Consider the following 27,464-nt stretch of genomic DNA (forward strand, 5'->3'; position numbering starts at 1 on the left):
TAATGAAAATCATTCGTTCCGTTATTTTCTATTAAACGTGGCCACAACGCGATTTTTAATTATATTTTAAAGCTTATAGAGCTCATTTCTTCTTATTCAGCTAATCATGCGCGAAATAGGATATGTATTCTCAATCGTGAAATTCGTATAAAGTCGCGAATATATTAATCGCAAATAAATCGGACAGTGAATTTTATGTTCATAAACAATACGGATCACAAATGTTTGCTAAAATATTTTCGTCTGTCAACATTTGTGTGATAATAATTATATCGCACGCGTGTCTATTGATTCGATTATTATATTATAAAAATTATACGTATCTCGCAATTGTGAATATTCGATTATTGTCGATTTATTTATTCATCGCGTTTTCTCGCGAATTTTAAATCGCAATTTATTTTGTAATTTAATCTTTGATTTACATCAAAGCTTGTTCTATCTTTACACGTTTTAATATTTCTTTTCATGGTCTGCACGAAATGCGTCAATAATGTAAATACTTTGTTCTACAATCGAAGAAATGATCAATAATTTTATTAATGACTCTTTTGATCATGATTATTTACGTTTATACGTTATTTATATAAAACTTATTAAATTCTATTATTCTATGTCGATTATTAATAATAAATTTCGCGTAATCAATCATCACTAATCAGTCTTGTCTGGTCTGTGTAAAAATTTTTAGTAAATTTTATATTATACGTATACTTTGGACACTTTCGTGTAATAAATTTTATTTTGTATTAAGTTTAAAATTATAGTTTATATTAAATTTGTATTATATTTTGTAATACATATTTCTAATGCATTGTATTTTATATATTCTGCATTAAATTTTGTAATATATATATTTGTAATGTAATTATTTTTATATTACATAATTTAATAATTTGTAATGTGTTTTTTATGTAATTGCAAATTAATTATAATTTACGTTGTATATATTATAATTATGTAATATATATTTTTTATATGTATTATATTCTCTGTTTAAAAACTCTATTAAAAAAAATAAAAATAAATAAAAAAATTTTTCCTCTCCTGTATCTCCGCCTTAACGAAGGCATTTGCCAGGTAAGGAGGTTTCAGTACTCTCATGAACCTGATTGTAAGACCTATGCCAGCGGTAATGTACGCAGATATTCATATAGATTATTCTTATATTTAAGATCATTTTAAGTATGATTTTAGATTGCTTCTTAAGATTCCGTTTAGTTAGTAAAATAGTATAATATATTCCAACTTACTTAAGACGATCTTAAATATAAGAGTGAATTATGAATTCCGGCCGTAGTTACTGGTAGGGTCAGTCATGCCGGACAAGTCGAAGGGGAAGAGTCAGACTAATAGAGATACCAAAATTATATAAATATATATTATATTAATTATCTTAATATTTTTGAATAAAATAAAAGAAAAATAGACAATAATCGAGAAAATAGAAAAAGGCAACTACAGTGATTTGAATATCTATACCTGAGAACAAAGAAAGTATTCCAATGGACTCCATAGGAAGGAATAAGCATGACAAGTGATCTTTATGATGTTAACACAAAGGAATACAATAAACCATAATAATTCAAGAACTCGAAGAAGAGAATATATTGGATAGAAATGTATAGTGATTGGAAATGATTAGAAACTAAAAGACAGTATGCATATACAACCTATTTATTAATAGTAATACTATTTTGTAATTATATTAAATTTTATAATTTAGTACATTGTATTATATAAAGTATTAAGCATAAAAATATGATCTTGGTATGAAAATTATAATAAAAATATATAAAAATAATGTTAGTTATATTAAAATGGAACATATGAATTCTTTATATTTTATATAAAGGAAGAGATTTAAAATATTTTGCAACATCTATATTTTTCGAGTCTTAATTATAAAAACTTCAGAAGAATCAGTGATTAATTTGACAAATTCTATACATGTATTAATAATTAAATTTTTAAATAATTAAAAAAATGATTGATAAATATCAAAGATCAGTAACCCAGTGAGAAATGTTGGTCGAATCTACATCGATCCGACATCGATTCGATGAATGATTTGTCGAATCGATGTCGGATCGATGTAGATTCGACCAACATTTCTCACTGGGTTACTGCTAATTAAGAAGATTTATAGAAATACGATTAAAAATGTTTTTATCCCACAGCAGGCATTTTGTGTTTTGTAAATAAAAAGATATAAATATGACAATGAATATAGAAAAATATTTATTTCATCTTTGAATATTACAGTATCTTTCGCGATTGAATAATTTATTTACTATCAATTTATATACATAAATATCTTGTTATACAGCACTGGTGCTACCGGCATTTCGTGCACATAGCACGGAACAAAACCAGAAATTGTGCACATTATATATTACCCTCTGAGAACATTCATGGACATTGGCTTGTAGTTCATGTCCACGTTTTCAATGTCCATAGAGGGAGTATCGCTTTCAGGAATCACCTAAAAGCAGGCCATCTCTCAGTCTTCTCTCTGAATATAATAAGATAGATAATCGCGTAATCGTCAATAATAAGAATATCTAAGATATCTATTATAATATATCTAAGATATCTATTATAATATATATAAGATATCTATTAAAATATATATTTTTCATTTTTCGTTTTATATTATGATATTACTCTATTTTACATCGAGAAATCAACAGAATTACTAGGAGAATATGATTCGATGAGAAGTAAATCAAGCCGAAATAAGTTAGAGATTCAAATTCAGAAGCAAACTTTGCGATATTAGGAGAATATGATTTGAAAGAATTTAAATATCTAAACTTGTGATTCATTTTAGCTCGATCGACTCGATTTACTTTTTATATCGAATGATATTTCTTTAATAAGATTTTCTGAGGATATTCACGAAAGATAATCGCGAGAGAGAGAGATACACATTTTAACAATTATTAACATTCTGCCTAATCATGTTTCTTTGATAATTCTTTTGCGCACAAGACGAGGCGATAGATGCGTGCGCACCATATTTATAAGGGCTGCGTTCGAAAATTCGCTGCCAGTACTGAAAATCTATACATTTACGCGCGCGCGTGACGTATACTATAGATATGTAGGTCACGTGACTATCAAGTCATCTGTGACTCGAAGCCCGAATCAAGTATTTGGTTATCTGAGAAAATCGTGAGTAATCTTTTATGCAAAATACTTAAAAAAAAGAAGATCAATACATACATGTAGGTTTTATCTGATATGTGAAAATCTGTCTAATTAATAAAGATTATAATATTTTTTCCAGCTTTTTTATATCGTGTAATAAAAACATATTTCTTATAGCTGCTCGTGTGGGAATAAATTACTAATTATTTTAATTATTATTGCACAAAATGACATCTCTTCTCAACGAGGGAAACGAAGTTCTCGTTATATTGGGAAATGAAGCATCTTTTCCTCATGATACGACGAAATTTAATTCTGCAATTAAGCAACGTATCGGACAACTTGGCAAGATGCATGTCACGAATTTGTTGGATCTAAAAAAGAGTAAATATATAAGTTTTATCTGATTTGTAACATTTTTATTGTATTAATAATTACTGATATATTACACATTATTTCCAGAAAATTACAATTCTTCTGTTTTTGATGTCATTATTGCCATTTTTACACAACCATTCCCAAACGACGGAGGACTCTTGACGGAAGCATTGAAAATTTTGAAACCTAGTGGTTCACTTGTCATTTATGAACCATTACCGGCAGAGAAGAAATCAGATACACAACTTACCTATGCTGAAAGAATATCTACGTTAAAGTTATCTGGCTTCCTAGTAAAAAATATAGAACGACAGAGCTTGGACAAAGATTTAGAGAATGAAAATCTTTTGCTGGAATTATATAACAATGCAGAGGATATTTGCAAAGTATTAGCAAATAAACCATCATTTGAGGTTAGTGTTTTATATTAGTTAATTATATTATATTAGTTATATTAGTTATATTAGGCAATTTGTATCTTATTCAAGAAAAATTACTTTTAATACATTTTTCTCTTTAATAATTTAGGTGGGTTCTAGTATTCCTTTATCATTCATAGGAGAAAAAAGTAATGTATGGAAGCTTGATGACGATTTGATAGATGAAGATGAACTTTTAGATGAGTCAGATCTTGTGAAGCCAGATGCATCATCTTTAAGAGGTGACATTAATATTAAAAATTAAATATATATCATTTTTATATTACATAATTAGATAAATTTAAAAATTTATATAAATTGAATAAATCTTTTCAGTCTGTTCAACAACAGGCAAGCGAAAAGCATGTAAGGATTGTACATGTGGACTTGCAGAAGAGTTAAATAATAAAATTGTACAGGAAAGCACTGTTAAATCCTCTTGTGGAAGTGTAAGTCTTATATTATTGGCATTATTACAATGAAAATTTATGCACATGCTATATTTAATATTGTATTTTTAGTTATATAAATTAAATATTCTAAATTTTTAACAATTTTTTTATAGTGTTATCTTGGAGATGCATTTAGATGTGCCACTTGTCCTTATCTTGGAATGCCAGCCTTTAAACCTGGAGAGAAAGTAGTTTTGCCTGACACTCAGTTAACTATTGATTCTTAATTTTTTTTTTCATGAATATTATAATAGCAATAAATGGATATTTATTTCAATTCAGGGAAATAATTGTACTGTTTTCATATGATTACTTTTTATTTAAATATTTTTCTGAAGTATACATATACACATTTAGTATAAAAGGAATAGATATAAAATGTAATTGCTCCTTTTAAATAAAAACATTTAATAATTTAAATCTATGAACAATTTCTTAAGTGTAATTAAATATATTAAATAATAACATAAAAAAGATATTTATCGAGAATAAAAATATCCAATAAGATATATGAAAATAATTTTCATGTACATTGCATAATTGAATCTTCTTTTTATTGTTCTTTTACTCTTCTTCTTAACATCAAGAAATCAAAATTATTATGAGAATATAGTTCAATGAAAAATATCAAGTTGAAATAATTCAGATGTTAACTTTTCTGTATTAGAACATAATTTGGAGTAATTTAAATATTTGTACTTGCAGCTATATGTAAATTTAATTTAGTTAGCTCTTGCCAAAACTTTCTTAATTATCGATAATTTCTTGAAGATATATAACGATTCCATTTTAATCTCTTTCTTACCCAAAATATTTATTATAATATTTACATGAACGTTTCTAAAAATTCACAATACTTTGATTAAAATTATTTTATTAAGAAAATTACAGCACAGCATTTTAAATAATATACGTCTATTATACAATGATATTTATGTAAATTCTTTATAGCCAACGAACGAAACGAAATTTTAATAATGCCATGGCATTAGAAATTTTTTCTTATTCATCATAATCTGTTCATCTTACATATAACATTGTCCATTTAAACTATGTCTAATATTTTTAAAAAACGCTTTTTTATCATATATTCTTGATACATATGTTGCTATATGCAAATAATTTTTATACAACTGCGTTTGATCATTTTTTGATCTTTCTAGTGCAACTTAAATCAATTTAAAACCAATCAAAGCAATTTGTAATTAATCTAAACAATATATATTTGTAATTAAAATCTAAACAATATATATCAATATATGAATGTTAAATTTAATCCTCGATATCCAGAAGATCCCCGCACATAGCTTTCCAAAAGTCAGTGACTACTTGCTCAGCGACTATGCGTCTTTCGTTTGTTGGTAGAGATGCTGCGTGTTCTCTCATGGCCGTAAATTGACCAAATAATTCTCCAAAATCGAACATTTCATCACCCATAAGGATATCTGTAAACATCTGATAAAATAAGTAATAATATCTTTGCACATTTTTATCTTTATGTGATTTTTTTATCTCTACTGACCAAGCATGTTCTGCTTATGTAGCCCTTCAGGATCGTTCGTTAATCGAATGTTCTCAAATTGTTCTTTAATTTCATTTACTTTGAGTGTTTCATCTACACATGGTTTATCTGTAAACATAATTTAACTTTTATATAAAGAGATGGAAAATATTATCCTCATATTTCCATTTTAACAAAAAAAAATTTGTGATACGCTACTTTTAAGTACAATATTAGGCCATGTATGAGCATGTAAAGCTTCTATGATTCTTTCGATGCCATATTTATTACCCTCTGTATCGGATTCTGAATCTCCTGTTTGATCTAATTCAACCAACTCAAACTTGTTGTGTAAACACCAATTTAGCACTGAAATATATAAAATAAACTTTGCAACATACTAAACACTGTACATTTTTATATATTATATATTCGTATATAATATAAAATATATTTAGATATCATAATCAACGTTTTAAAAAATCATAACTATACCTTTATCTCGCAGAAGTGTATCAGTTATTGCACTACAGGAAAATAAGAATACTTCTGCTGTTGTTAACGAATTAGTTAAGGATGCCAAAAGCTCTAGTTCTTGATCCACATTGTTCTATAGAAATTGATTGCCATCAACATATATTATTTTAATCGCTAAACTTCCAGTACAATTATGTATCTTACTGTCTGTGGATCATGGTACACGATTAATGCGTTGATTCCTTCCACTGAGAGTTTATAAGATATATTTTCTGTGGCGTGTATTAATATCTGTGATGTATAATATTTATTGTCAATATTCCACAGATAATCGACAATGTCATCTTTCTCGGATAATCGTTCTGCACCTATACCTGCAAAGAAATATCATAAGCATGAGATAAATACGCATAAAATATAATATTATAAAAGCTTAAAAAATTATAAAGTTATAGTCAATTATGTCATTCGAATAGAAAAGTAATAGAAAAGAATTGCAAAATCGTGGCCACAGAAATTTTGCAGAAGCTACAAATTTCGAATAAATTATACACAATATTAATACTTGTACTCACTTTCCGCGATTTCCTTAGCTTTTCCTTCTTTCGTGCTAACGATCAATACTCCAGGTAAATTCATTATGAATAATTGAAATTTATACCTACGAATTATTATATTAATACAATTTGATTAAACGTTAATTGATATGTGACAATAAAGCTATTAAGTTAGGTTAGATCAGATGATCGGACAAAGACAGTACTATGCTACAGTGACTAACAGTATTAAAAAACAGTCATTTATATATCTATATATATATATGCGTATATATACTTTTATTCGTGTATGACGTATTGCCTACTAAACGCACCATAGAAGGCGTATATCCCCTCTCCTTCAATTGTGCGAGGGAGAAAGAGACCACTATCGCTCTCTCTTTCTTGCAACTATTTATATTGCTCTCTTCCAAGATATAATAGATTCCTTTCATAAATATTTTATTGTGTTAACAGTACAAAAAATATTTTTCATAGGTGTAAATGGAAATATATATTTAATGAAATGACAACAGTAGCTAGGTATTTAAAAATTTAGAAGAACTTGAACTTTGAAGAATTCACGCGTTTTATCCTTGCAATATTCTTTTATGAAAGCAATTAAAAAATTAAATTTTACGAAAATGCAATTAAAAAATATAATATATTATTGATTATAAAATATTATTCACAAAATATTTTTAATGTAAAGCAATTGTAAATAATTTACCTTTTTATTATTTTTATATTTTGCTTGAATTAAAAAGAGATATGATACAATCGTGGATACAACAGCGGATGTCCTGAGAAAGATAATTTATTGTAAATATGCCGATATTATTTAAACAGATATGTGAGATCTCCGTTGAACATGATAAAAATATTGTTTTCAGTTAAAGTTATCCATTATGACAGGAATTGCATTATTATTGTGAAATGATAAATATCCTCTTTCCTATGTGTGCATGAAGCACGAAGTTTCGATATATAAATATTAATGTATTATTTCTATAAAATAAATGAAGAAAACACAATTCTAAAATATAAATTATAAAAATATTGCAAGGATTAAACGCGCGAGATCTTTCAAATTCAAGTTCTTCTAAATTTTTAAATACCTAATTCTAATATTATTTAATTATTTAAGGTGACTAAGTTGCTATGTTTTCATTATTTAAAGATTACAAATTATAAATTATATTTTTCGATTATTTTTATTATCGAAATGACTATTGTCGTGTATTATTTACATCCGACATTAACAGATCAAACTGGAGTTTCTCAGAAAGAAAGTAGAAAACTGTGAATAAACTAACATTTTCAGAATTGGATAGAAAGAAAAAGAAAAGAATAATTTATTATATTACACAAGCACAGTGTATATTACAATTTTATTATTTAAATCAACAGGATGAAAGATGCATCTTTGTCCTTCGACTCTATCAAGTTATACTATTGTCGCATATCAACGGTACAGTCCAGGGTCTTTCCGCCCAAAGAAAGAACATATAAAAGGGTAACTCTAATAAATGACTTCCACATTGCGGTAAAGAACGTTACAATTCATTTATCGTATAATTGAAATTTCCATCAATCGCAGAGTTTTCTGCGAACATGAGGCGATTAATATTTTTGTGAGTAAAAATAATTACTTTTTGAACACGATATTAAACCATGACAGGTTGATTACTAATTTATATAATATTGTTCTGTTTTAAAAGATAAATATATATATGTATACATTAATATTTTAAAAAATGAAAAATTTATCTATTGCTTCAGAATATCTAAATGACGAATGCATTTATTAATCATTAATTACAATTCTTTTTTTTTTATTATATTAATATATATTAATTATCTTTGTAATTATTCTATAATTACTTATTTTTCGTTGAATGTGTCTCTTTCCAGTGTCTTCATTAGCATATTGCTAATGAAGAATGTTACATCATCAATAAATCAAACATATCCTTCAAATCTGGCATGGTTGTTCGGTATAAATGATCAATTAGATAAAAGCAAGGAGACGACACGGAATATGTGTATAAATCAGGAATGCAAAAAAATTGGTATTAAAAATAACTAATTTATTAAAAATTAAACATTAAAACATTCAAATGTTTAATCAGTTTGTTGAAGATTAAACATTTAAATTTATTCTTTCTTGTATTAATTTTTTTCTAGCTAAGGTAATATCAGAGAGTATGGACAAATCTATGAATCCATGCGATGATTTCTACGAGTACGCTTGTGGAAAGTGGCCGGAACATAATCCTATTCCAAAGGGAAGTCGTTCGTGGAGTTTATTTCATATGCTTCAAAATAATGTAGAAAAACAAGTAAACGGTAGTTATATAATATGTTGCATCACAACTTTAATTTGAAACTTATATAATATTATAACGATATTGAATTCCACAGATATTTTGAAAGAAGAATCCAAAGGAGGCGATATTTTGGCATTAAAGCTTGCAAAAAAGTGGTATGCAGTCTGCATGAATACTGGTAAGCATAATAGCTCTGGAATCATCAAATTGTATACAAAAATTATTTTTTACTAATATGATAATTCCTTGTTTTACAGATGTGATGGACAAGCAAGGACTCGATCCATTAGTTACCACTCTATCGCGTATAGGCGGCTGGCCGATGATAATGGATCCGGACGAATGGGACGAGCAAGAGTATAGTTGGCAAAAAGTAGACGATCAATATGTGCGCTTGATGGGAAGAAATACCTTTCACGATCTGCGCGTAAACATATATAATCCAAACAAGACCGTAGTGGTAAGAAAAATGGCATAAATTAATATTGCATTCTTATTTCAGTTAAAAAACATATCTATGATAGATGTAATTAATATCGTTGTATTGTATAACTCATCGCCACTACATATTGGAATAAATCTAATTCGATTATATTTTTTTCTATAAATACGTTTTTATTACTAGATTAATACTCCGCATTTGCCTCCGGGTACCTTTAAACTATGGATTGGAATTTCGTACGATAGTGATGAAATAGAAGACGATGACGATGATCTCAGTGACGAGGAGAGTCAGGAGCCTGGAAACGAAGATGATGATGATGATGATGATGATGATAATGATGATGATGATGATAACAGCGAGGACAATGATATTAGTGATGACGATACGAATGAACAAAGTGAAGATAAAGGCACAAAGAAGAAAATCGGCAAGAAAAAATCCACGGATAAGTTTAATCATAAAAGAAAAACAAAAACGCAACACAATAAAAAGTCAAAGAGTGGCACTCGAATTCTTGGGAAGCATAAGACGAAGAAACAAAGAGTAAAAAGACAAATTATACCGACAAAAATCCATAGTAAACGCGTTCAGCATTTTACTCATCGTGAGAAATTGCGGAAGAGTAAAAGAAATCATGTAAGAAAAGCACAAGATGAAGAAAGGACGAAGGAAACTTTGGAAACGACGACATCGCAAATAATTACGGAAGAAACGAGTAATGAAGGCGATGAAACAGCGCAGCAGGTATATGCTAATTACATTTCGGAAGTAGCTCGTGCTATAGCTAAAGCGAGAGGCGCTGAAGTCTCGGAGGAGCACATTAATAAAGATATCGAAGATATGATCAAGTTTCAGGTGAAACTAGCGGGGGTGAGCAATTTAGCTATTACATTCTACTGTTAGATTATAAGTGAAGTATTTTTTAATAATGGTATATTTCAGATTGTTATGGAATCTGGGGAAGAGGAAGATTTGGAGTTGACGCTTAACGATTTTCAAGTATGGTATGACAAAAAGGAGTCTAAAACCGCTAATAGTAAAGTAAGTTATTCTCTCATAAATGTCGTTTGAATTTTGTTATTCTTATATTTTTATGATTGAATTAATATGATTAATGAAATCCTTTAAACCACAGATTAATTGGGTGTACAAAATTGCGGAAATGTTTGACGAAGCTCATGTGTCCGTGGATGGTGATTTAAATCTAGAAGTTATACCAGATTATTTTGAGGCTCTTGTCTCTTTGTTGGACGAGACATCGAAACGAACGATCGGTGAGTTTCGAAAACAATGTTATGTTAATAATGAAATGTTTTATCTACACATGCGCTTATACATATAAAATATGTTTCAGTGAACTACATACACTGGCATTTTTTGAGCAGAATGATAGAGACTACTACGAGTGAAATGAGAAATTTATACTACAAGTGGGAAGGATGGGAAGAATGGGAATCTGAGGAAGAAGAAAATGATGAAGATGAAGAAGAGGAAAGTGAAGAAGAACAGAGGTTTGATGTGAATTTTTTTAAACGTCATGAGTATTTTCTTTTTAATTATTTTTTTTACAATGAATGAAAAGAATAAATCTTTATTTTATATTATTTTTTTATTTATATTAGCATAATCTTAACATATATATATATATTTATATTTATATATAGTATATTAAAATATTGCTAATTTATATTATATTGATTTTTATTTTATATTATATTTATATTATATTGTTAAATTATAATAAATGTTGCCACAGAGCGTTCCAATGCATGGGTAAAGCAGAATTGCATGATATTTTAGCGTACGAATATGTTAAAAGACATTTCTCAGACAATATTACGAAGACTGTAAGTATTTTATATTAATTATTCAAATTGTTGCAATTTATTTTTATTACTATTCATAATTTTGTATGTGTGCGTATGTGTATATTTATAATTTGTTTAATATAATCATTTATATCTATTGTCTTTAGGCAGAAGATATGGTCGACGATATACAAAAGGAAGTAGAATATCAAATTAAAGAATCAGATTGGCTGGATGAAGATACTAAAGATTATGTTTTCGCGAAACTAGTGAACATGAGGAAATTTATTGGATATCCAGATTGGTATAGAAATAATACCATCGTTAAACGATATTTTCAAGGAGTAAGATTCTTAAAAATTATTATTATTAGTTAGTTATTAGTATATAAATAGCATATGTGCCTAAAAGACATCTTCGAAACATCTTTAGAAACGTCTTATTATCTTTAGATATTTTTAAAATGTCTTTTATGCTGCCTGGTTAACAACCGTGATGTTTAATTATTTTGTTTCGTTTAAAGCTCATTATCACCAATTCGTATTATGAGAATACGCTTAGCTACTTCAGATATAGTAAACGGAAACAGCTACGAGAGATAAAGAAAAAGGACGATGATGATGATGATGATATGTAAGATTTTCGATGCATTTTTCCATACCTGTTTAAACAATCACATCTTCTTTTCTCTTAATTCGCAGAATGAATGTTAATTTTTATACTTAACAAATTTTGTGTTACAGATGGTGGATGAGCCCTTTAACAGTAAATGCCTTCTTCTCTCCGTGGTCGAATTCCATAAGTACGTTTGCTTTTAATAATTAAGATTTAAATTTTTTGAAATTTGCAATTATATTTTGCCATTTTGCTACTATAACGTTAATCTCTCTTCCGATTATAGGCCTTTCGGCAGCGGATTTCCAGAGTCCATTTTTCGCTTATAGTCGGCCACAGTAAGTGGATAATTTAATTATAAAAACATCGCGACGCGATACACATAACGATAGATATAAACAATACAAATAAACTTACGATTGCATCATGTGCATCTATATTAATTCTTAATAAAATGCCTTTTAACGATATAACTTTATTCTAGAGCTATTAATTATGGTATTGTTGGAGTCATTATGGCTCACGAAGTTAATCATGGATTCGATGATGATGGTATGTATGAAATAAAATTGCACTATAGATTATTTTACACTTTCTATTATATTAATTGCTGTTATTATATTAATTGTTAATCTTTTTATTTTCTTGTTTTGTATATATTCGAAGTGTTATGTAAAAATATTTAATATGAGAAAGAGAAAAGAAAAGAAATTATTTTTTTTTAGGAATCACATTTGATAAGAACGGTAATCCTGCCGAATGGTTATCTATAATGTCTCAAGAGTACGGAAAAAGAGCAAACTGTTTTGTAGAACAGTTTAATAATTATCCCATTGAAAAAAATTCAAATAAAACAATACCGGTAAGTTACTTATATTTAATTATCACCTAATTGAAATTATTATTATTTTTGCATTCAGGAAATGTTTGATCATGATAAATTGTTGATAAAAATTGTAGAACTATGGCAATCAAACGTCAGGTGAAAATATCGCGGATACAATGGGATTACAAGCATCATTCAGAGCTTATCAAAGGAGGGAACGAGAGTGTGGAAAACCGGATACTGTATTGCCGGGTTTGGAAGAAGTCACCAACGATCAGCTCTTCTTCCTATCATTTGCCAATGTAGGTATCGCAGACAATGACTATAAAAATAAAATTATGAAAATAACATTAATAAGTAAGGTAAATGTTTGGAGATATAAAGACACTATGGTAAAATTTGTAGGTGTGGTGCGAAGCTACTATCGATTCGGATGCTGCTGAGAAAAGAGCCAAGATGGACGTACACAGTCCTGGACGTTTAAGAGTGATAGGTTCTGTTTCAAACTCAGAAGACTTCGCCAAGGCTTTCAATTGCCCTGTTGGTAGTGCAATGAATCCCGAAAGAAAATGCAATATCTGGAAGTAATGTAGAAATTGTAATAAGTCAAATATTTGATCAATATGTATAGAAAAATATTCGACAAAAATGTTTTATCCACTTATATCGATGAAAATCGAATAAACTGACGCACATCATGTAAGGAAGATTTTTCATTTATGAATTGAGTTTTTTCATAGATTTGAGATTTCTATCACGATCAGATCTTAATTAAAGAAAATATCTCGTATAAATTATTTATGAAAATATACTGATGAATGGAACGATGCATATATCGTATAAAAAACACTTGCCATTTTTTAAGATTCTCGTAAGAAGTAAATCCTGTAAATTCAACGTCATAATTACGATCTAATAAAATCTTATTACACTCGCACTCATTTCTGATCAGATTATTGAAAAGCAATACTTGACTAGTTTTAAGTGGATTGAAAGAAATGAAGAGTTCTAGTAAAAAATTTTATTAAGTTTATTATTTCATACATAATTCATAATCACTTCTTATAAAGAATATTGAGATATTTGAGTAATGATATGTTTATCGGCAGAATTATTATGTCCTATGTATTATCGCACATGTTATGAGTAGATAAATAACATTATCTACTATTATAAATTAAAACGAGAAATATATATATATATATATATATATATAAATATAAATATATATATATATATATATATATATATATATATATATATAAATATAAATATATATATATATATATATATATATATATATTTCTCGTTTTAATTTATAATAGTATATTTATTTATTTATTTATTTATTTATTTATATATTCCTTCTGATAGTTGATTAAGTTTTATATTTTTGTATAATGATTTTATCATTATCAATCCAATCCGGCTCAAGTGAGATATGATCCGGTGGGAACAAATATTAGATAATTATGGATATTAATCGAGGAGAAGCGTTTCTCAAATTCTTTGTAAGCGTGTGTACTACACGCGCGACAGACGTCTAAAATGTGATTAGACGGGAATCGAGTACATATTTTTGAATGTAATACCAATTTGATTTTTGTAATTTAATGTCATCCGTTTTGTTTCTCATGTACACCATTCTGCTTTTCCTGTAGTTTTAAGGGTTTTATTACTTCTATGTCGTTCAGTTGGTTATGATCCAATTGCTGTTTTTCCTTTTTCTTTGATGATTTTCTAAAAATTTTAAACAATATGCTCCATTTATTTATCTATAGTAAGAATAATAAATTATACAAAATAATAAAATATCAAAGATAGAAGACTCACTTTCCAAACAACTCGCCATCCTGAATCGTTTCAGGAAGTTTCTTGTTCAATGTCTCCGGGAGAAGAAGAGACATCAATCCACCAAGTAAGGCGCACGATCCGAAAATCACAAGCGGCAATGGTGTCCATAATTCCGACTAGAAAGCATATATATCATATAATTTCGCAATTTTGTATAATTTATAATAATTGCTCTAATTTTTTTATTAACAAAGTCAATACATTTTTAACTTTATCTCTTTATGCTCTTTTCAAATATTAACAAAAGTAATGAATACTACGTACTAAATGATTGATATATGGTGCAATAACTCCGCCAACTCGAGCAAAAGTGGAGCTCGCACCCAGTCCGACATTTCGGATAACAGTCGGAAATTGTTCTGCAGTGAACACATAAATTGCACCATAGGACGATGTAATAGCGAGTTTTCCTATCATTGCTAGGGTAACAACTAGCCACCGCATATCTAAAAAGATACATAAACTTGTCTATAATTACAGAAAAGATTTTTTTAATTCAGCATTTTAAATGTTCGTGTGAATCATCATAAAATAAAATTATATGTTATAAAATTTTGTGATGATTATATTAAATGGAATTGCATACCATTCACTGGTTCTCACCTGGTCTCGCAGGGACAAATAACGTAGCAAGTAATGCTAATCCTGATAACATCATACAGCCACAAAGACTGATTTTCCTGCCCCATCGATTCAGGGTAAAGATGAGGAACGTGTATGCCGGTATTTCCACTACTCCGGATATTACAAAATTAAGGTGGTCGTTACCGCCGAGATTGGACGCATGCCAAGACAGTCCGTAGTACGTTCCGCTGTTGACTAGCCTAATATAAAGGAGAAAATCAAACTTGGTGTAAAATTATCAAATAAAAAAGACAAAGGATATACGCAGAACTGACGAAGCAATTAATACCAGTTGAAAAACAAAACAATGCTCTTCCGTCTTAAATTTGGATAACGGAACAGATCGAAGACCGAAGGTTTTTTCGCATCGGGCGTACTTTCCTCGGCCTTATTATTAAGAAGTGTGTCGAAAGTTTCACTTGGTATCTCCACGCCATTTTCCAAGGAAGCGCGTTGCAGCAAATCCTTCGCTTCCTGGTGGCGACCTTTCGTCAGTAACCATCGTGCGGATTCGGGAATAAACCTGAATTAGATCATTGTGTGAATTGTAACACCTGACTGAAATTATATTCGTTAAGTAGAATATATATTCATTTCGTACCACCAATAAAGTAGAAACACGATGCTCGGTATCGTAAGGGCTACCTGTAGCATTCTCCAATCAGTAATATAATACGCAAAAGCAGCGGTGAGTAAGTATCCAATAGTAAAAAACAATTGCACGCCGACTCCGGCTATTAACCGTTTTTTCGGTCCAACCATCTCCAAAGCTAAGTAAAAAATTAATGCATTACAGCTTATATAATATTTATGTAACGTATTTGTACGATGCAGTCAAAATTTCCGAAAAGCTTCCGCATAATATATTACTTAAGATTGCGAAATGATAATTAAACAATATAATATTTAGTTACCTATGACATAAGCTACTAAGAACACTCCACTGGTGGTTGAGCCGACAATTAATCTAAAAATTACGTAGGAAATAAATTCGGGTGCTACAGCGACTAATGTACCGCCGGCCAGTTGTATGATTAAAGACAGGAAGAAAATTGGTCTACGTCCATATTTATCGGACAAACCGCCGAATATCATCGAGCCAAGCATGACTCCTACCATGAACAATGAGTCCCCCGTCGCCCTCAGCCACGCCCTGTCGCAAACCAAATCCCACTGTGCAGAAAAATAGTACCATTTAATATTTATTGCAAGAGATATAAACATATATATATATTTTTTATTCTATATATCTTTTTTCTTCTTTTGAAAGAAACAAATTATGTTTAAAAAATTTCTAAAATTTACAAATTTTAAATTTACAAGTTAAAAATTTACAATATTTTGAATGAATAAATTAAAATGAGTCACTCTCTATGTGTATGTATGTATATATATATATATATATATATATATATATATTTATTTATTTATTTAAATTGTGTGTGTATATATGAATTTCTATTTATCTAGGAGTTTGAAGTTTATGCAAATTTTATTTTTCATTCAATGGTCGAAAAAGAAAATAGTAAAAGTATTCTACTTTACGAAAAAAGAATGGAATAATTGTTATTCCGTACATCGGAAGTGGTTGTACTTTTGTATACGCTTCTGTCGTACACATATTGCTTGCACCGGCTGATCCCTCCTCCCCCGCCAATTGCTTTTTCAACGATTGTACCGTTCGTGGCGCCGATCACGTCATAGCTCAGACACTGGGACCACCCTTTAAGTTCGTTGTCCCATGGATAGCTTGCGTTCGATATGTTCTGACTCAAATGAAATGTAGCGTTTTCCGCGAATTCGTGCGGAAGTAAACACCTAAGACAAGGAAATTTTCAATTTACAGTAAGTTTACACCCGTTACATCGTAATCCACCCTTATAATTATTATGTTCATTCAAACTATACCTGGAATTCATTTTAGCTCCGAGGAATACACCGGCTAATTTGTGGAAGGCACACGATATTGCCGGAAGACAAAGCAGAAGGTAGACCCTGCGTTGATAGCGACCAAATTCGCCCATACGAAGAATAACATCGTCGTATGCCATTTTTTCCGAAGTATGTTTCCGTTATTTATTCGACGATATCGTTTAATCTGCGCAAGTACTTTTATTAGTACTCTTGTCAGCAAAGAAATCTTTCTATTGCTTTTTAATCGGATTAATAGAAATAATCTTGCTCAAGACAGTGAACATTCGTTCTACAATATTTTATTCATATTGACATAGTTATCTCTTGTTACAGAGATTTTCTTATCGTGATATCCGGAAATTTATTCCCGGAGAAATATATACGAAAACATTTGCATACACTTTTCAAAGGTCTCTGACTCAACATTCAGTTTAGAGATGATCGTTTATCGGGCTTCCAAATATATTGATTTCTTGGCAGAACGGTGATAACTGAAAAAGAAAGTATCATGTGATATTTATTTTTTAATTTTTCTATATCTATTTATCTATATCTATTTCATCTATATCTATTTATCTATATCTATATCATTTTTCTATATCTATTTATTATTTATTTATTTCTTGTATATTTTCTAATTTTACTCTTTTTTTTACTTTCCCATAAGCTATCTTGTTCAGATAAAAAGAAATGTTAATCTTGAAAAAGTATCATTCTATGATAAATCATTGAAGATTAATAATTTATTATTTGCATTATGTGACAATTAAAAACTTATATATATTCATAGAAGTATATATATATATATATATATATATATATATATATATATATATATATAGGTATATAACGAGAAAAGGAAAAATTCGATAAATTGTAAAGTTTAATATTAATCGCTACTCTTTTGTGCGCAGTGCTCTTAATAGATAAATAAAAAAACCTGTTTAGATTAATTAAACTTAAATAGTAAGAAGTGATCCGCACATGTGGCGATTGAAACAATTGATACAATTGCCTTTATATTAAGACTCGAAAGAAAGACATGCTGCAAACGGATAGCATCACCAATGATCGTTGTTATTAAATCATTTGCCATTTTTCTCTACTTCTCCTTTTTCCATTTATTTTTTCCAATAATAAGATCCGTATTGAATTATGTACACATATTTGACAGATTCTTTGGAATATTTGTATTAAATTTATAAATAATATAATATAAACAAGCTATAAATTTTTTTTAAATAAAATGTAAACAAGTCTTACATTCATTTTTCAAATTAAAAATTTATATGCATTTCTATGGCACGAGTTCAATGTATTAAATCATGTTATAATTAACAATATAATCAATTAATATTTCTGCTAAAAAATAGATTAATTAGATTAATATTCCGACTACGATACAATAAATTTTCCGAATAATGCGAAGGAAATCATCATTCGATCAAATATTTGTAATACATTCGCACGAGTCTCTTCTGAGATGACCTTTACATAAAATTATAATATGAACCGTTAGATATAAATATTATATGTGCTATCATACGTTTCCCGCGTTTATATCTGCCTCAATATTACATTGATGGTACAAAAATAATCGATAGAAGCGGCGGCTGCTGTAGATCTTTAAACTGGACGATGAACGAGTAGAGATGATCTCCAGAATAAGTAATTTTCGAAATGTGCGTGTACGCGGGATGCAGACAAGCGGAGCAAGACGAGTCCGAACACCTGTCGATCGAACACAACCCGACGCGCATCAACGACGGACAGTAACTGGCCACATGCTTTCAGCCGGTGCGACGCGACGCGACGCGCGATTCGATTCGGCTCGACTCGGCTCGGCTCGGTTCGACTTCGACTCGTCTCGCCACCTGATTTCGATCCGTTCCAGCGCAGCTAGACTCGCTTCGATGCGCCGCGCACGCCTCAAATGGGGAAGAGACGAGGGTTCCCTTTTCTTTTTTTTCCTCCTTTTTTTCACCACCCGGAGGGATGGATCTCGATTTGTCAAAGTCGAACGCGGTTCGACACGATTTTTCGTTGACACAGGCAAGGATATTCGAGTAAGTAAAGCAAACGTAAAATAAAGAAAAGAAAGTTTGATGCTTTCAGGTTACTCATTTTGAATATTGTTCCAATTCGCGATTTAATTGATCTGTGCAGTTTATCATGCATATTTATCGTACATCGTTTATCAACGAGCCATTTATTTCTTGAAAATAAGCGACAATTATAGAAATTTGAATTTGTATTCGTATCGATTGTTCTTCCGCCTCTTAATCTTAACTTGCGTAATGATTTTAGATTAGATTAAAAATGCCCAGCCAGAAGTGATCGCCCGCTTTATACGCCCTGCATAGCTAAATCTATTTTTGGACGAGATAAGACTTATAAGGACCACGAGACTAGGACTCACGATAAAGCGTTTAAAACGGCTCTTGATACGACATCGCTTTTTCTTCGAGTTTACGTATTAATTATATGTATATACATACATATATATATACAGGGTGTCCCATTTTAATGTCCCACCCCAAATAACTTTCTTATTTTTAATTTTAGAAAAAGATGTTTCAGACAAAAGTTGTATGGTTTCAAGGGGGACATAAGGTGGTGTCATTAGTTTGAATAGTTATCTTGAATAGTTGCTTCAAGATCACGTAAAGGTCACCTTTAATTTTTTAAATGAAACCCCTTACTTTCTATTGCATATTCTTGTAGCTTATTTCGAGAGCTTTCCAAAACACTATAATTAAGTTAGTTTTCATTAAGTACTTTCCGAGTTATGAGGCTTGAAATCATTTCTTAATTTTACATAAACCATAAAATATCTAGTAAAATATTCATTTTTCGATTATCTTACCTTAATACTTTTATGTACAAAATAATAAGAGGAATCAATTGGTGTAAAGAAAACACATAGTTATTTTTAAGAAAAAATATGTAATTGTTAATTGCAAATTACATATTTTTTTTTCGAAACAACTATGTGTTTTCTTTACACCAATTGATTTCTCTCATTATTTTGTACATAAAAGTATTAAGATGAGATAATCGAAAAATGAATATTTTACAAGATATTTTACGGTTTATGTAAAATTAAGAAATGATTTCAAGCCTTATAACTCGGAAAATACTTAATGAAAACTAACTTAATTATAGTGTTTTGAAAAGCTCTCGAGATAAGCTACAAGAATGTGTAATAAAAAATAGGCAGTTCCATTTAAAAAATTGAAGGTGACCCTTACGTGACCTTGAAGCAACTATTCAAGGTCAAGCTAATGACACCACCTTATGTTCCCCTTGAAACCATACAACTTTTGTCTGAAACATCTTTTTCTAAAATTAAAAATAAGAAAGTTATTTGGGGTGGGACATTAAAATGGGACACCCTGTATATATATATATATATATATATATATATATATATATATATATATATACACATATATATATACAGGGTGTCCGATGAGGGACCAAACGAAAAGTAATGATAGATTGGGTCAAACTAAGAAGAAAAGTCCTCTACCATTTTGCAAAATTCGCAATAATTATTAAGTAATAAGCAAAAATGAAGGTTACCTTTAATTTTTTAAATGGAATCCCCTATTTTTTATTATGTATTCTTATAGCTTATCTCGAGAGCTTTCCAAAACACTATAATAAAGTATTTCTTCATTGAGTACTTTTCGAGTTATGAGGCTTGAAATAATTTCTTAATTTTACATAAACCATAAAATATCTAGTAAAATATTCATTTTTTCGATTATCTTACCTTAATACTTTTATATGCAAAATAATGAGAGGAATCAATTGGTGTAAAAAAAACATAGTTGTTTTTAAGAAAAAATATGTAATTGTTAATTGCAAATTACATTTTTTTTTTTAAAACAACTATGTTTTTTCTTTACACCAATTGATTCCTCTCATTGTTTTGTATATATAAGTATTAAAGTAAGATAATCGAAAAATGAATATTTTACTAGATATTTTATGGTTTATGTAAAATTAAGAAATTATTTCAAGCCTCATAACTCGAAAAGTACTCAATGAAAAAATACTTTATTATAGTGTTTTGGAAAGCTCTCGAGATAAGCTATAAGAATACATAATAAAAAATAGGGGGTTTCATTTAAAAAATTAAAGGTAACCTTCATTTTTGCTTATTACTTAATAATTATTGCGAATTTTGCAAAATGGTAGAGGACTTTTCTTTTTAGTTTGACCCAATCTATCATCACTTTTCGTTTGGTCCCTCACGAATAGGACACCCTGTATATATGTTCCGGTAATTGCTAGTAGTAGTATGCATACTGAAAATTATTCATGTATGTAATACGTATACATACTGATTCATATGATACTCCGATACGTTTAATCATTCATGTACGTTCATTCATGTATAACATACTTGTATAACATACTACTTGTTGAAACGGAATGCGATGCGAAACAACCTCATTATCGATTTATCTTCGTGTCATCGATATCGTAGTTTTCGAGATATTTTTTGTATAACCTTCGAGGGGTCAGTCGAGCTTATGTCAATCTATAGTTGATAATACACGAGGAAATCTAGTGAAATATAATTAATTGCAAAAAATATATTTGGTAAAATAACGATCTCTTTTGTATTTTCTCAACTCAAATGCTAACAAGAATGTAGAGTATCAACTTTTTCCGATAAGATCGTATTTTCGCGATGAGGATTCGATAAATATGTATGTATAAAACAATTCTTTGTATTATTTATTGTATTGATTGTATTATTTATAGATTCGCTAATTAACGATTTCGTTTCGACCTATCACGTAAATAATGATTATTGAAATTATTTTTGAAACGGGTATATTTTTTCTACAAAGGCAAATACTTTTTATGCGCTTACTTATTTACTTATCTCAAGTGCAGTTTAGAACGAATGTAGGAATCGCGCGCACAAAACGATAATTAGTAGTTCTAATCTCGTACAGTCCAAGTGTGTCGTGGCGTGTCTGCTCGTATTTTCACTCCACCAAGAGAAGATATATCGGTCGCGTATAACACAAGGAATTTCTTTTTAATCGCTTAATAAAAATTCCGATGCAGATCGTGAATCTTATCCTCTGCTGTATTCTCTTTGTGTTGCGCTTCTACCTGCCTAAGTAAGTATTCGTATACATTCGTATTAGTATACATTGATATTTCCACCCTAACGTATATATGTTCCAGCTTATCGTGCAAAGGAATGCAGTTTGAGTCGCCGGCAGATAAAAGCCGATTATTCGCATGCGACAGAGACGATAGTTAGATGCATGTTACCGGTCCAGCCGCCACCGTCACCGTTGGAGGCCGACATCGCGGTCCGAGAACGAACCCGAAGGCTATTTATAGTAAGGAGCGGCTTCTAGTTCCCATCGCGTGAAAAATCGTGACTGGTTTCTTGTGAGTGCGAATGGGAAGAGAAAGAAAGATGGAAAGAATGGCTGGCGTTTCAAGCATAAGTCGCCGGCTGTACATTAGCGGCTCTTTGCGAATAGTTTGATGGAGCATCATCCGTAACCGCGGATTATTCAGACGGCAACTCTACAGGTGTGTGAAGGATATTGTATTTATTATTGTGTCATATTGTTATTATATATTATTATATATTATTATTATTATATATTAATATTATTATTATATTATTATATATTATTATATTTGACGATCAGTTATTTTACATTCTTATTATTTCGTGATTATTTTTACGCTTAATTTAACTTAATAGATGAATTTTGTGGTAATTTATTCATAACTAGTTTATATCATTTCTATTCAATGTTTTTTTAGAGAAAGATCATTCAGCTGTTCAAACTGTCGGCAACGCAATGATTGCGTCATTTTACATTCTTATTATTTCATAATTATTTTTACGCTTAATTTAATTTAATAGAAATTTTATTACAAATTTTGTGATAATTTATTTATAATTAGTTTATATTCAATTATTTATAATAGTTTCTATTCAATTTTTTTTAAAGAAAGATTATTCAGCTGTTCAAATTGTCAAAATGACTGCGTATTAACAATTTGCTGATAGTCGAATTCTCAAGGCGTTTGTTAAATGGCTATCATTCTTTTTCAGCACTTAAATATACATTTTGATAAACGTAACATGTCGCCAACAGGTTGTGAAATAGCATAAAGCCTTATCACATAAATTTGCATACCTGCATAGTTTGTATTTTATGTACAAAAAAAATCGATTGATCTAGGTCGACTTTTGCTTAATGCGAAGAATGCTGTATTCCTGCATTATTAGATGCGTGGTTGGTTTATGTTTTTTATACTCACCTATGCAGGTATGCAAATCTATCTGAGAGAAAGATCTTAACAGTTACAAGGCTGCTTTTTCTGTTGAATACAGTCAATAGAGGGAGATGTGTTACGCTAGAAAAGTGGCGGGAAGAAGATGAGAAAGACCGGCAGTCATGCTGTTGCTCTCTGCGATTGTCTGAACATACTGAATCGTGAGAAAAGATGACAGGAACCAAACTGTCCCCTCTAGCTATTTCTGGAAAAAAAAAACTTGTGCCTATCGTACTTTTTTATATTTGATATTGTCTATTGCATACATAATTGTAGAACAAAAACAAATAATTTATTTTTAAAGAGAAGGATGTAGTCCTAGTTATTTATTTATGCGTGATACAGTTTTTGATACCGACATGTATTTTACGAGAAAATTATAATTTATGTGTTTAAAATACTTTCAGCAAATATAATTAATAGAATTAAACGAATCGTCACAATTTGCAATTAAGAAATGCCTGGCCTGGGAGATCAATAAAACGTCCATAACGGAAAATGGATTAAAAATACGCGAGCCAGACGTTTATAATGTTAAAAAGACTACTGTCCTTATATGTATGTATATGTGTATATGCGTGCAAGGGCATTATGCTGTATCATGTTCCCGCATCGGTCTTGCCTTGCATCGTCTGTAATCTCGCCACGAAGACACAAGGAAAGTATTCGTCCAGTCTTTCCCTCTATTCCTTCTCAGTATCGAACGTGCAGCTATGCCGTTTTAGAGCGTGTGAAAAATAAACTAGTGTGTGATATCTTTTCTAGTAATATAAAAGAACAACAAATTTCAATACTTATTGTTGTTGCATAAGAATAATTTAAGTTTTATTGTTTATTTTTTTTATGTTTTGGAAAATAATGCAGAAGAGAAAATAGACACTAAATATATGCTATATTTTTTCAGTCAACTTCAATTACATTTTTTTATCGATTCATATTCATACTTTATCAATAGAAAATTTTATCAATAATTATCAATAATTATTTCCAAGTAGAAATTTGTATTATACATCGCATAATAAGCTAGTCTCTTATTATGATTATGGTGGAAACTCATTGCTAATTTGGAGACAAACGGTATATTCCGCTACTTTACAGTTTTATGCGTAAGTGGTTCTCTTACATAAGAAATATCTGTTATAAGAATTTAAAACCAAAAATATGCGAATGGAATACGCAGTTTGTCTGCAATATTATATGTCTGCAAATATTATCTTATTACGTATTTGTCATGTCATATATATTTTTAAATATTGCAAATTTACGTTTACTTATGCAAACTTGTATTTCGTGAATCTTGAGTCTATTTAAAGACTCTAGGTATGAAAATTTATTATCACTCATTATTTGTTTTACACAAATAGATTTTTTTATTATTTATCCAATCGCTGTCGAAAGGAAGCTTAACAAAGTAGTATGTAACTCAAAATCTCTAGAAACAAATTATGTTGTTTCATTTTTGTTAAAATAAGCGGTCGAATTGTCCTATTTAACGTATGAGAAAGATCGCGATGTAGATTTAAAATTTTTAGCGCCAAATATGGAATATGAATACAGCGTTCATTGATAAATATTGCCGAGTCACTATTACCACCTATTTTCATTTGTCACAAGTTCTGTAACCGTTGTACACGCTAAAAGACCAAGTCCTTGGATTTATTTTGCAATGTATTATCATGCACAATAGAGTATCGTGCATAACTTCCTCCGACAACTTCCGTCAAAATAAATACATAATGCAATACAATGAGATATATATTGCCATTTCTTTCATTCAGGTAACATAATCGATTGATGAATATTGAGACAAATTTGAGACAAAGCGAAGAGATAGAGAGTCTTTTAACGAATCGGATTTAAGGAATCAGATAATAAAACAACCCCGCCGAGTATCACTCAGTAATCCAACCACAGCGAGGGTCACGATACCCGCCACTCGCGTTAATCGCTGATGAATCATGCGAGTGGTGTGAATCGCGAGGCGACCGCTACGTGATCGACGAACGCGCGATGTTACGATGGCACTCGCATTGTAATTGAATTTGAAAAAGGAACGAGACGATGATGATGCTGATGTAGTTACCCGTTCGATGATCCCGCGTTCCCACGATCGATCATGGAATATCGATCTGTGAACGGCGTGATTTTATCAACGACTCGCCAAGCGCCAGCTTCCGATGTAGCAATTTGTAGGATGCCGGCCGGCCGCTGATGGTCGCTCTCGTAGCACTGCCGATCGATAACTTTCGTCGAAGGAAAGGCGTTGCGATACTAGGCGCGACGATACGTACACTCTGCACGTCCGTTCGATTAAGCCGCGCGTTCACCTTTCTCTTTTGCCATCGGAATGAGAATTCAGGGGGAACGCGTGGGATTACCGACGCGTATCGAGCAGACACGTGTACTCTGCGCGACTCACGAGGAGTCCAAGTTTGCGCTAGCTAGCACCAGCACCAGCACCAGCTAGCGCGATATCGGAGCAGCGTCGTCGGAGAGCCGGGGGAGAGACTCTCTCGGCGCCGGCGCCAAAGTCGTGGCTGAAAACCGAAATGGTAGCCTTGCGCATTCGCCACCGGGTGGCAGGTCCATGTGAAGCGTTATCGATAACTCTTCTCGCTTCTTTTCAAACGTAACGATAATCGTCATTCCCTCGGGCTCCCTTTATGTCTCGCCTTTCAGTGACGAATCCCTCAATGAGGCTAAACCTAAGGCTCGTGGTGAACCTTGACCTTGTTTATACGTACGTCATTCTTTCATATCTTAGATGCCTCTTCCGCTTCACTTGTTTGAATTTATACGTTTCTCACATCAATCGTACGTACAACAAAGCGATAAGCGTTATTCGCGATTGGATTATGCGACATTAAAGAGTTCCGTCATTGCGGTTCGGTACTTATTACTACGTCACTTATGGCGCGTGTTCACACTCGGGTTATTGCATCATACATGTGCCATTTATGAGGAGAGCTTGTAGTATTTATACTCATAGATGCGCTATATATATGCATGTATGTACAATAAAAAAATGTAAAGCGTTTTTTAAATTTCCATTTACGTCGACAATAATTTCGAAACATGTATTTCTAATATTACGATGCGCGATGATCAATTCAATCAAATTGTTATTTAATCTAAAGTTGTTATTTAATCTAATTCATATCAATCAAGTTTTATATGAATTATTAATGTCAGTTTTAGATGAATTATATCAGCCACGTATTCACTCAAAATAGTTATCGTCAATTTTTAATATATGTAAACGTCTGCTTATCACGCGTTGATTCATATGACTAATCGTTGTAAAATTTATACATTTTTGACGCAACCATATCGATGGAATTTCGAAATCATGAGGTATTTAAATGAATTTGACTCTTGACAAAGAGAATCATTATAACTTTCTTCGTACATTATTAAGTACGGAGATTCGCGATAAAGAAAACTCGTCAAAAATCTTCACTGCATATGAAGAGACGTCAGTGACTCGTCGCTACAAACACATTAGATAATTTACAAGTAATGCAAACAGCCACACACCTTCACGAAAGCTTCCGAAAACGATCTGCGTCGGTTCGCAAAACGTTGGCGCGAGTTTAACTGCCGATGATACGCGAATTTACGATTTCCAGCTTGTATATGTGTATGCGTACATGTGTGCATGATTGGAATATCTACCAAGGACGCGTGACCCTCTTCCTCTCCCTCTTTTTCCCTGGGTACTCGTAATTTGATATAATTCGTATATTACCACCCATCGTCTCTACTCCTTCAAGTCGCCTAAAAGACTAAAAGCTTAATT

General features: G+C 30.7%; 4 protein-coding genes and 1 long non-coding RNA gene across 12 annotated transcripts; 2 read left to right on the plus strand and 3 right to left on the minus strand.

The window, feature by feature from the left end:
* Nucleotides 1–2,275: 2,275 nt before the first annotated feature.
* Nucleotides 2,276–3,940, minus strand: LOC145977004 (uncharacterized). Of its 2 annotated transcripts, none has more exons than XR_014440371.1 (3): nt 3,603–3,940; nt 3,229–3,527; nt 2,276–2,485 (listed from the first exon to the last, which is right to left on the minus strand). It is a non-coding gene; the product is annotated as an uncharacterized LOC145977004 (long non-coding RNA). The 2 variants fall into 2 exon arrangements; XR_014440372.1 differs by having other exon boundaries at nt 2,276–2,515.
* Ciapin1 (cytokine induced apoptosis inhibitor 1) lies at nt 3,032–4,822 on the plus strand. Of its 2 annotated transcripts, none has more exons than XM_083108617.1 (6): nt 3,032–3,177; nt 3,331–3,537; nt 3,616–3,944; nt 4,060–4,192; nt 4,287–4,399; nt 4,516–4,822. In XM_083108617.1, the coding sequence occupies exons 2-6, from the start codon at nt 3,381–3,383 to the stop codon at nt 4,627–4,629; spliced, it is 846 nt and encodes a 281-aa protein (XP_082964743.1). In that variant the 5' UTR covers nt 3,032–3,177; nt 3,331–3,380; the 3' UTR covers nt 4,630–4,822. The 2 variants fall into 2 exon arrangements, with proteins under 2 accessions (XP_082964743.1, XP_082964744.1); XM_083108618.1 differs by having other exon boundaries at nt 3,102–3,230.
* A 375-nt stretch (nt 4,823–5,197) lies between these two features.
* Nucleotides 5,198–7,167, minus strand: LOC145977003 (alpha- and gamma-adaptin-binding protein p34). Its single transcript, XM_083108619.1, has 6 exons — nt 6,956–7,167; nt 6,585–6,754; nt 6,399–6,513; nt 6,123–6,272; nt 5,925–6,032; nt 5,198–5,847 (listed from the first exon to the last, which is right to left on the minus strand). The coding sequence occupies exons 1-6, from the start codon at nt 7,017–7,019 to the stop codon at nt 5,675–5,677; spliced, it is 780 nt and encodes a 259-aa protein (XP_082964745.1). The 5' UTR covers nt 7,020–7,167; the 3' UTR covers nt 5,198–5,674.
* A 1,250-nt stretch (nt 7,168–8,417) lies between these two features.
* LOC145976936 (membrane metallo-endopeptidase-like 1) lies at nt 8,418–13,643 on the plus strand. The gene is made up of 18 exons (XM_083108486.1): nt 8,418–8,550; nt 8,831–8,988; nt 9,104–9,265; nt 9,341–9,424; nt 9,504–9,706; nt 9,872–10,561; nt 10,634–10,732; nt 10,827–10,965; nt 11,046–11,202; nt 11,448–11,538; nt 11,667–11,843; nt 12,023–12,132; nt 12,243–12,301; nt 12,401–12,452; nt 12,599–12,666; nt 12,840–12,976; nt 13,075–13,242; nt 13,346–13,643. The coding sequence occupies exons 1-18, from the start codon at nt 8,531–8,533 to the stop codon at nt 13,526–13,528; spliced, it is 2,757 nt and encodes a 918-aa protein (XP_082964612.1). The 5' UTR covers nt 8,418–8,530; the 3' UTR covers nt 13,529–13,643.
* A 607-nt stretch (nt 13,644–14,250) lies between these two features.
* Orct (Organic cation transporter) lies at nt 14,251–27,220 on the minus strand. Of its 6 annotated transcripts, none has more exons than XM_083109187.1 (11): nt 25,749–26,361; nt 17,732–17,823; nt 17,327–17,516; nt 16,996–17,236; nt 16,333–16,591; nt 16,020–16,188; nt 15,708–15,941; nt 15,398–15,618; nt 15,059–15,240; nt 14,774–14,910; nt 14,251–14,680 (listed from the first exon to the last, which is right to left on the minus strand). In XM_083109187.1, exons 3-11 carry the CDS (start codon nt 17,467–17,469, stop codon nt 14,557–14,559), a joined length of 1,710 nt encoding a protein of 569 aa, XP_082965313.1. In that variant the 5' UTR covers nt 17,470–17,516; nt 17,732–17,823; nt 25,749–26,361; the 3' UTR covers nt 14,251–14,556. The 6 variants fall into 6 exon arrangements, with proteins under 6 accessions (XP_082965313.1, XP_082965311.1, XP_082965312.1 ...); XM_083109185.1 differs by lacking the exon at nt 25,749–26,361 and adding an exon at nt 18,879–19,201; XM_083109186.1 differs by lacking the exon at nt 25,749–26,361 and adding an exon at nt 27,203–27,220 and having other exon boundaries at nt 17,327–17,823.
* Nucleotides 27,221–27,464: the final 244 nt, after the last annotated feature.

The sequence above is a fragment of the Camponotus vicinus genome, unplaced genomic scaffold, assembly GCF_025532165.1.
Source record: "Camponotus vicinus isolate PSW18456_S1 unplaced genomic scaffold, iyCamVici1.0 SCAF_9, whole genome shotgun sequence".
Classification (NCBI taxonomy): domain Eukaryota; kingdom Metazoa; phylum Arthropoda; class Insecta; order Hymenoptera; family Formicidae; genus Camponotus; species Camponotus vicinus.